At 40.3% G+C, this 11,226-nt stretch overlaps 1 protein-coding gene across 1 annotated transcript; it reads left to right on the top strand.

The window, feature by feature from the left end:
• Window positions 1–7,571: 7,571 nt before the first annotated feature.
• On the top strand, window positions 7,572–8,883 carry LOC133900661 (uncharacterized). Its single transcript, XM_062341863.1, has 2 exons — window positions 7,572–8,037; window positions 8,312–8,883. The coding sequence occupies exons 1-2, from the start codon at window positions 7,825–7,827 to the stop codon at window positions 8,666–8,668; spliced, it is 570 nt and encodes a 189-aa protein (XP_062197847.1). The 5' UTR covers window positions 7,572–7,824; the 3' UTR covers window positions 8,669–8,883.
• The last annotated feature ends 2,343 nt before the right edge of the window (window positions 8,884–11,226 follow it).

Genomic DNA, 11,226 nt, shown 5'->3' on the forward strand with positions numbered 1-11,226 from the left:
GCGAAAAACTCTATGACTTTTCTGAAAACGGAGTTCGTATGCGAAAGTTATGCCCGATTTGAGAAACGACTCCGAATTAGAGGACAAAACGGGAAGAAAGTGGGGAAAATATGCGACGGAGGCTAGGGTTTGATGGAAACGGTGGGGGAAAACACACGAACTGGACTCTAACACGACCTAACCAGCAACAAGACCTTGACCAGGACACAAACTCAACACGACGAACTCTGAAACTGAAATATGCAAAACCTAAAGGCGCGGAAGGGTTGTAGGACAGGAAAAAAAACGATATGGCAGTGGACTATGGAACGAAGGCGAAAACACTCGAAACTAAGGGTAGATATGAACCTGACGGTATACCTGAAGCTCTGAATACCACTTAATATGAACAAGGGTTCCCGATCTTCCGAAAGGTTCTGGTAACTCTCGATTTGGTGGAAACGAGACACAAGTCGATCCGGCTTCCGAACAACACGATCCGAAACCCCGCAATCGCAGCACCACGTCTCCTCTGGTTATCAACCGGCGTTGCACGGTTGACCTCGCCAAGAAGGCTAAAATCCTTGCCTGCGAATCGAAGAACACAAGCAAGAACAAGGAAGAATGCAACCAAATTGCAGATGAATGATTAATCTCACGAGTTGGGGTCTCACAAACCGACGAAACGGCGAAACTGTTCTTGACAGAATAATCTAAGCAAAACCCAACCCTAATTAGGGCGGCGGCTACTGTATATAAAGGATTAGGGTCGGCCAAGGACCCCTGGACATGTCCCTAATGGACTCCAACACGATACATGGCCCAACGGACCAAAAACGGTGACGCAGCACCGGGACAGATTCTGGATGCTGACTTGTTTCGACGTTTCCCGTTGACTCAGAAGGAATTTGGACCTCAAACCAATTCCATTGGTTTCCTTATGAAATTATCTTTCCAACCATATGTGAATCGTCGAAAACGGAGTCCGGATGCGTCCTGGACGTCCATTTTACTGCTCGCTGGTCCTGGAGGTCGAGGCTGATTCGGACTCGAGTTGGACTGGACCTCCTGCTGTTGTTGGACGTCCTAGCTGCTCCTCCACGCCTCCAAGCCTTTCTCTATGTGTCTCCTTGTCCTCTCCATGATTCCTAACCAACACATAATCATTAGGTAGTAATCTATTCTCAAAATTATATAAAGAGTTGCTTAGGAACGAGCTCACCTCTAAATTTAATTGTCGTGCGCGAGCTCTTGTGATTGGACCTTGAAAGTTCAATGGAGGATCATTGTATGTATCCGAGGGAGTGATGTCCTTATCATGTTCAACCTCAAACTGCATGTGTCATCTAAGCAATAGGGCAAGCTTTACCTTTTCTTTTGCTCTGACCTGACAAGTTAAGAAGTGCTAGTAGATCATTGATGGTGACAAACAATATGGCGTGCAAGGTAAAGTACTCTTGCCTGTACTGATCCCAAACCTCGACACCTTCCGACCAGAGTTTTTTAAGATCATCTACTAAAGGCCTAAGGTACACATCAATATCGTTGCTAGGTTGTTTCAGTCCTGATATCAAGATCGACAACATAATGTATTTCCACTTGTTACAAAGCTAGAGTGGAAGGTTGTAGATCTATAATACAAACAGGTCAGGTGCTATGTGAGGTACTCATGTTACCGAATGGATTCATGCCATCTGTGCTCATAGCAAACGTAATATTTCTCAATTCTTCAGCAAACCAACCAAATATGCAATCAATGATTCGCCACTGAGCGGAATTCGCCGGGGGCCATATCATTGTGTCGTTCTTACGACTCTCCTTATGCCAACACACCAATTGGGTCTCCTTTCTGTTGACAAACAAACGTTTCAGGCAAAGAATTATAGGAAAATACCACACCACCTTCTTAGAAGACCCTTTACTTTTCTTGGCTCCACTCACCACTATTATACTTGTCATGTCACTCAACATCCCGCGCCATCTTGTCCACATTCTCCACAAAATCCTCGATATCATTATCATTGAAACATAATATGTCCTCGTCCCTGAGATCATGATCTATATCACCGAGTGTAAGTCCTTGATCCACACTATCTGCATAGAGGCCCTGATCCATCTCTCCTTCGTTAAGGCCTTCCTCACCAAGTTTGTTCCAACATGTATAATTCCCTTTAAATCCACACATGATCAAGTGTGCAAAGACATTATCTAGTTTCGGAAATTTCTTATCATTCCTACAATCGCGACATGGACAATATGTTGTCATTTTACTATGATCTTTCATATTGGCCAAAGCAGCACTCATAAAATACTTCACCCTGCTCAGGTACTCCGGACAAGTCTGGGTCTCATGGTACATCCAACTTCTGTTCACCATCTACAATGTAAAAATATTCATTCTTCATTAACAATTATCTTAATTAGGTGATTAAACATGCAATTAAAAATTCTATACAATTACACTAGAACTGTGACATGAAGCGATAGATCGGGCCAACTTAGTATCAAATCTAACATAAATACAACTCACTTGTACTAAGATTTCGGATAAAGATGCAAAATGATCTATTACAACTCAAAATACAAAAAATAAAGATTAAATAGGAGTTAGAGGAGGAGGAAATAGGGAGATGCAAACCTTCAAAGACCTAGCAGCAATTCATACTTCAAATCAACAAGATATTAGAGAGTCTATGGTGAAACCAAACAAAATCGCCGGATCTATAGTGTGCGCAGTACTGTTGAGTCTGTTTTGTGTGCACAGTAGATGTCCAGCTCTTATAAGAGAGCTAAGTCATTGGTGACGGGTCAGAATATAACCCGTCACCTATACCAGTCATAAGTGACGGGTCGTAGCATAACTCATCACTTATAATTGTTACAGGGAGACCCGTCACTTATGATTGGTGCAAGGAGATTCGTCACTTATGACTAGGTAATAAGTGATGCGTATAGTTATGACCAGTTATTAATGTGATAAGTGACAGGTAATATTATGACTAATTACTGATGACCTGTTATTAGTTATGGGTCAATGTCCGGTCCTAACCTAAGATGATATAAGTGACAGGTCGTATAATGACCCATCACCAAATTGTCTCATTTGTTTATTTTTCACGTAGTGAATGATTGATCGGCCATTAGAGCTTGTGAACTGACAGTGACATCTTACCACTGACGGTTATTTTTGAACTATCAGTGAAGAGGGTGCGGATGACCCTTTTCTGTAGTATTAGTATTATAGTAAAATTGTTTCTCACTTGTCATATGTTCAAGAATTAAGCATCTTCGGGGTCTGTAAACTAAAATAATAGTCTATGAAAAACATTTCAGAGGTCTATGGTTAATTATGTACTACAGAGCAGAGCTCCAAGCTGCTAAGATCTGGCTCAGAAACCAGAAGTCCAAAACCGTTCTAGTTCTTGTTTCCTTTTGGAAAACTTGCCGGTTCAAAACCCTAAATACCCAATTCCATTGTTTTGTTCATGAAAAATACACTCCCGCTCAAGAATGTGATGCATATTTTGTTTTGAAAAAAATCAAACTTCATCAGTTCTGACGGAAATTAATGAAATTATATGCATCTTTAATATAAAAAATTTATTTCAAAAGATTTGTATTTCAAAGTACTTTCAATATGACATTGATTTTACATTAATTAGTAACATATTATAAGAGAAATTAATGGTGAAAGTTTATTTTTGATGATTTTTAAAAAATAAAATACGTATTATATTCTTGAACGGAGGGAATCTGTGTATTACGACTCAGTTAGATTCTCAAAACATTGATACATGGAATTTGCAAAAAAAATAAAAAATTATCGGGGCCTGGTTTCCGGAGAGGTCATGACCAAATGTCAAGGTATAAATGGAAATAATCACACGCGGGTTCATATGTTCCAGGATTACCATTAATTAACTAGAAATAAAATATTATTTCAATTTATTTTAAAAGTTACACATTATAATTAGTCTGAGAGCACATCCTTAGCATGGTGAGGGCAACAATGAGCAAATATTGCTCAAATTACTACTGAAGGTGCATATCATCCATTAAAAGACATTATATAGGAACATTTTATTTGCCTTGGTTTTTCTTCGTAGCCTTGTACACGCGCACCCTACAAATTCAAGATATTTTCTATGATGATCAACAGTGGACCAAAAATTTATGCCCATCCAATTCAACAGCAACAGAATAGCACGAGGCCGTAATTAAGCATCTAATTATATCCACATCGTATGGTCTTCAAAGTAGAAATACAGTTAGGCTATCTCCAGTAAATACTCTAAAAATTTATCCCTTATAATATTATTATAGCATTCTCTTACACTATTACAGTACTTTTTATTTTTTTCTATCCTCAGTAACTACCATATTTTCTACCTTATATTACTCTTCTCCTCCCTCCGGAACCATAGTCAATCTTTATAAACAGTATTATTGTGTTTTAGCAAATTTAAAATATCTGATTCTCTCTCCTTAACACTGTAGCATTGGATACCGTATCAGCTACCGAGCAAATTCGAATGTTACAGTGTTTTACAGGGTATTGTAGTACTGGAAATCGAACCTGTTGAAGATAACCTTAGAAATAATGATGCGGATGTTAACTTGCTCATCGGATCGATGCATGAACAACTTTTAAAATGCATCTGCGTATTATTAAGGCCTCTCCAATGCTCTAACATGACTAGTTTTTTAATATTAATTATGTGTCAACATAAGTAAAAAGGTGGTGTGGTAAGCTCTTTAAAGATAATAGATATGGAGTTTTTTTAAAAGAAACTAACTTTTTATGTAATCATAGATAATTATGAGATAATAAATTACTTTGAAAGATCTAAGAAATAGACAACACCTATAATTAAAAGTTTATTTCTTAACCATAATTTTTTACTTTTTCTCTTTCAAAATATCACCTAATAAATAAAGTATTAGAAGCGACCTAAATAAGCAAGGATGGATCGGCCGACCTGTCAAAGAAGAAGAGACGACATCAAATCATGAAGTTGTCCTGAAGAATTAATAGCCAAACATTGAATGGATTCATGTCCCAACGACCAAAGGTAGAGGCGCCTCCATTTATTGCCATGGTTGGCGCTGGTAAAGAGGGGGAGGGCAGGACGGAGATCGCAGAAGGGTCGTCGGGAAATACAAGTTCATATGGATTTGTGACTTATGGTTCATCTACCTTATCAGATATTAATTTATCTATTAATTCTTTCTTTTTATACCTTTTCTATTTAAAAATAATAGTCGTATTTATTTTTTAAAAAGTTAAACTTTATATATTTTGATTAATATTTAATTAAATTATAAAAATATCTAGTGTATAAAAATTATACAATTAGATTCATAATTTAAAATTATTTTACATTTTTAGGTTTTGTAGCTATAAATGATATTTTTTTAAAACTTTAGTCAAAATTCAACTTCGAAGAACGAAAAAAATACGTCTATTATTTCTAAATGGAGAGAACGCTTTATAATGTTCTCAATTATCTCTTTAATATAAATCTTAATGTAAATAAATATAGTGATATACCATAGGCCAGTGGAAATTTCGGGTTGTGAGCCCAAGATCGAAGCCCCATTTATTTCCTTTCCTAATGTGTTCGTTGCCTGGCCCTAGTCCTCTATATTTATTTATGTACTGCATGCATGCATGCATGCATGGGTGCTTGGGGTGGTGAGCGAGACTGGTTTTTATGAAGGGTTAGAGTTAGGATGTACATGCAATGGCCGTGAATGCTCACCCACAAGAAGCAGTTCATGATTACTACGTTCTACTGCAACAGAGAGTTAATGGTGTTGGTATCGATCGAAGAGATGACGGTACGATAGAGACTTTACTGCTGCTCATCGCCATGAACGTACGTGTACGCATCACGAACACGATCTTTAACTATCTGGTGCAAGCTGATCAGGAGCCATGCATGACATGAGCCCTACTCCAACGCTGTTAATATATCCAGCAGATTTCCCAAATATATGAAAATTTTACTACAAGACACTATATAAATATAGTTTTTGCTGTAAGATATGATTTTTTAATGTATACTGATGAACACTCTATAAATATGGATATTTATCAAAAGACACCATATATTAAAATAATTCTTTTCGGCTGAATAGAAGAGAAATAGGATGAAATGTTAGAAATACCATCTGGCACACTTGTTCGATGAGAAAAATTAGAAAAAATTAGGAAAAATCAGAAAAAATTAGAAATTTTTTAGAAAAATAGAAAAATCAGAAAAAATAGAAACAAATCAGGAAAAATAGAAAAAATCCGACATCTTTGCACCGAGATTTTTAACTTTCTACTAAAATTCCAAGATTTCAAATCAACGAGGGATGCTGCTTCTGTCTATGCACTTCGCGCAGCATCTTGCTTAGCGTTTTATGTAAGATGTCGGATTTGATTTTAGTAGAAAGTTTAAAATCTTGGTACAAAGATGCCATATTTTTTCGAATTTTTTTTCTATTTTTGGATTTTCCCTATTTTCCCTGATTTTTTATTTTTCTGATTTTTTCTATTTTTTCTAATTTTTTCTCTAATTTTTTCTTGATTTTTTCTCATCAGACTAGTGGGCCTGAGAGTATTTTTTACATTTAATCCTGTTTCTCTCTCCTATATAGTGGAAAAATATTATTTTAATGATCTTGATGTCTTCAGATAAATATCCAAATATCTAGAGTGTCCTCCAGCATATATAAAAAAAAAATCATATCTTACGGTAAAAACCACACTTATATAGTGTACAGTAGCAAAGGTTTTCAAATATACAAACACGGGAAGTTATCGGCTAGCTCGAATTAGCCGTGTTAATATTCTCAGATACTCCTTAGGAAGCACTTTCTCTGATTACAAATATAGGTCGTTTTAGCCTCCTTAATTATTCTTTAAATATAAGTCATTCTTAAACTTTTATACATTTTTTTCTCTTTTGTTCCTTTCTTGTGCTTGTTTAATAAATACTATCACTCTCACAAATGAATGAGTTATCTTTTCTAATGCAGAATAAATAAGGGACAACAAGGTCATTCGATATACTTTCTTAATCCTTATGTGTAAATCTAAAACGAACTACATTTACAATATGAGGAAGTACTACAGTAATAGTATACGAGAGCGCTGCACCAATTGCGTCCACCGTTAACTCCCATGCCATGCATGCAAGCACACCGTACCACACTTGCATGTGATCTCGCGCCAAACCTATGACCATGGCTACAACTTCCAGCATGCCAAGCAAGCTTCTGTGGGATCTGGGAAGAGTTTGTACGTCTGCTACAACTGATTAACAAGGGAGGCCAGGCTCGCAGCAAGATCATATCAGAAGGCAACAGATTTGATGACGGCTACGTACGCACGTAATAGCCATATAGCTCCCGGCCGGGTGGTGCGGCAGCGGGTGTAAAGGCAGCTCCAATAGTTAGAGCTAGCTGAGCAGCAGTGGCAGCCCGGCCGGCCGCGCGCGGAGGAGACGTAAATGGGGAGGTGGTGGAGGGATTTGAGCTGAGCCCATTTAAGGTCACTCACTCTACTTGCCACCCTTAAATGCACAGGCTGCTAGCTGCATACCCTCCCCTCCCCTCACTGTGGCGTTGGATGCAGCCCATTTATTGTGAATCCTCCCCGTCCTCATCTCCTCCTCCGGCTTCAGTTCATTACCCACGCTCTCACCCTCATGACCTCTATAAATTCGTATCCCGGTGCAGCAGAACCCGGCAACTTGTGTTGTACAGTGTATAAACTCTCGCACCTTACTTAGCTAGTGACTACACACAGGAGAAACGACAGCAGTGGTGGTAGAGTTGCTTACAGTGAAGGAAATGGAGGTGCAGCCGGAGCTGTCGCTGGGGCCGACGACGCTGGTGTCGGCGGGCTTCGCCACCGCGAAGAGCCCCAGGAGCTCGTCGTCGGACTCGGACGGCGGCAACGGCGGCGGGAAGAAGAGGAAGCACTTCGCCTGGGAGGAGGCCGTGTCCCTTGCAAGCGGCCTGGAGCTCCAGCTCGGTGACTGGGAGCAGTGCCTCGACCTACATGTGAGTATTTAAATACACTCAAGTTCTTAGATAGCAAAATATTTGCACAGAAAATTCAGATGTTGGCATGCATACCAACGTGGCGCCTACGTGTCGCTGCCGCGTCGCTGACCTGGCAGAAGAAGCAGAGCAATATTTTAGAAAGTCAGGCAAATGGCAACTCGTAGGACGTAGCGGCATGCATAGAACATCTGCACTCAAATTGGTTACATGCTGATGTTGCTTCTTGACCAATGAGGCAATGACCACTTTAAATGTTTCGTTTTTGTGGCAGTCTGGGAGGATGTACTACCTGAACAGAAAGACCATGAACAAGAGGTGGGTGAGGCCCAAGTCCATGGAGGAGCAGGGCACCCTGAACCTGGAGCTCAACATATCCACAACCCCATCCAGCTTCGAAAGCAAGGGGAGTCCCATCACCGTCGCCAACGACACCAACATCATAAGCTCCGGCGGCCACATGGTGGCCGTGCCGTGCGTCAACTGCCACCTACTCGTCATGCTCTACAAGTCCTCCCCGGCGTGCCCCAACTGCAAGTTCGTACAGCCTTCGGTGCCGATGATGCCGCGGACGCCTCCCCGCCGGCTCGACGCTGTTAAGCCGCTGGAGACCCTGAGCCTCCTGCACTAGCTTGCACCTTGCAGGCAGGTGACTGTAGAAAGGGGAGACAGCAAGTGAAACGAAAAAAATGAGTTACTCAAACTCAATACTAGTGGTGATAGATGACCAAGATGGGGCTGTGTGGATATAACTGTATGAGTGCTGCATGCTTCAATGCAAGTGAGGCAATCAAGTAGTATATTAAGCAAAATTAATTTAAGCTTTGCTTCTTCTTCTTTGTTTTACATCGACTCTCTACTGTGCAATCTACTTTGAAGACCTTTTAGAATGCGGAACAAGAGCCGAACTCCTGTCGGCTCCCTTCACCAATGAAATTTTGCCACTAGGCTACAAACTGTTAGATTATAAAATTTTACCTGAACATCATGAATTCATTAGCTCTAGAATCAAGCACCTCTTAGTTGTGGAAGTTCTAGAATCAAGCACCTCTTAGTTGTGGAAATGTGAGGCATATCTGCGTTCGGTGAAGCCATGTTGATGATCAATGAGGTCGTTGTAGTGGTAGCCGTGTGTGGTGATGATTATTGACGCCGTGCAGATCGCCGGCGTGGTCGACGTGGCGGCGGCTTTCACCTTGTTCACTATGCGCTCTTAGGATCGGATAGATTAGAGTATGTGGGGAGAGGTTTAGCCTAATGTGAGAATTGTGATCGCATGTCGCACGGGACTCCCCCCTTTGGTTTATATGGCGTAGCACAAGGTGGGACCACAACCATATGTTGGTTGGGGCTTCCGATCAGAGCGCTGGAGGGAAACAGACTCCCCCTCTTTCTCAGTCACATTAGGGATAAGACCAAGATCAATTCTAACATTCTCCCCTTGATTGTAAGGATAACATCATAAGCCCATTCTCAATGAAATAGCACAACAAGGCAAAGCGTTATAGTGGCCAATGAAATGCCACTGAAACCCAAAAATCTATAGTGTATCACTCCATCTCAAAATGAAAATTCATTATTACTAATGGGAATTGGTTTGCATTATGATCCTCTTATCCCGAATCATAGACTTTTCAGTAACCCCATGCTGGTAACATGATCACGAAAAATATGAGGTGGTAAACCTTTAATAAGTGAATCCGCAAGCATTGACTTAGTACTTATATGCTTTGACACTTATTGTTTGATCCTGAATTCTATCTTTCACAACATAATACTTAATGTTGATGTGTTTGGCAGCACCACTCAACTTGTTGTTACTCGTATAGAAAACTGCGGGTTGATTATCGCAGTATAATGTAAGTGGTTTTGTAATGCTGTCGACCACTCTTAATCCTGGGATAAAGTTCTTTAGCCATACAGCCTGCCCGGTAACCTCATAACATGCCACAAACTCAGCTTGCATCATTGACGATGTCGTAAGTGTCTGTTTGGAGCTTTCCCACGAGATAGCTCCTCCAACAAAGGTGAAGATATAACCTAACATGGATTTCTTAGTATCTACACACCCCACAAATTCTGCATCCGAATAACCAACAACTTCGAGATTATCAGATTTTCTAAATATGAGCACGTAATTTTTAGTGCCTTGCAAATAGTGAAGGACTTTCTTAACGGCTTTCCAGTGGTCCGGTCCTGGATTTGACTGATATCTGCCAAGTATCCCGGTCACGAAAGTTAAGTTAGGGTGTGTACATACTTGAGCATACATAATGCTTCCGACAGCAGAAACATAAGGAACCGACTTTATTTGATCAATTTAATGTTGGTTCCTCGGACATTGAAATTTCCTAAACTTATCGCCCTTAACAATAGGCGTAGCATAGCATTTATGCATATTGTATTTTTTCAATACTCTGTCAATGTATGCCTTTTGAGACAAATCTAATACTCCTTTGGACCGTTCTCGATGAATTTTAATGCCAAGAACATAAGGCTTCACTGAGATCCTTCATATCGAAATTAGAAGAAAAAAATCTCTTGGTCTCAAACAACATCCTTATCGCTGCTAGCTAATAAGATATCATCCACATAAAGAACTAAGACGATGAATTTTCCCCTTTTAAACTTTACATATATATAGTTATCAACTTCATTTTCTTTAAAACCAAAATTTCTAATGACTTTATCAAACTTGAGATACCACTGCCTGGACGCTTGCTTTAGAATATAAATTGATTTCTTAAGGTGACATCTCAAATGTTTCTTGCCTTCGATAATAAAACCTTTCGGTTGAGCCATGTAAACATTTTCTTGCAAGTCACCATTAAGGAATGCCATCTTTACGTCCATCTGATGTAGCTCTAAATGCGGCCCTAGTGCATTCCTCCTCGTTTCGTCTGAAAAATGCGGCCGCAGTGAGAGAGAGGCAGCGGCCGCCATGAGAGATGAGAGGGCGTCAGAGCTAGATCGGGCGAGAGGGCAAGAAGATGTCACCATCAGTTGGCTTGGCAGCGTGTCGTGAAGGCTATGTGCACACACCGATAGTGGAGGCAAGGAGGTCCGGATGATCCACGTGCCCAAGAGGATGAGAGATCCCACCGGAGAAGAAAGGCTCCGACGGGCATGACAACGACGAAGAGCGCTAAGAACCGTAAAACCTTCGCCCCTTTCTTGCTTGCTCTGGGG

Source organism: Phragmites australis, chromosome 19 (genome assembly GCF_958298935.1).
Source record: "Phragmites australis chromosome 19, lpPhrAust1.1, whole genome shotgun sequence".
NCBI classification, from domain to species: Eukaryota; Viridiplantae; Streptophyta; class Magnoliopsida; order Poales; family Poaceae; genus Phragmites; species Phragmites australis.

Bases quoted from the DNA above. Each gene is read 5' to 3' on its own strand.
- LOC133900661 (XM_062341863.1), top strand. From the start codon at position 7,825: ATGGAGGTGCAGCCGGAGCTGTCGCTGGGGCCGACGACGCTGGTGTCG. The intron at 8,038-8,311 runs GTGAGTATTTAA...TTTTTGTGGCAG, and splicing joins AGCAGTGCCTCGACCTACAT to TCTGGGAGGATGTACTACCT.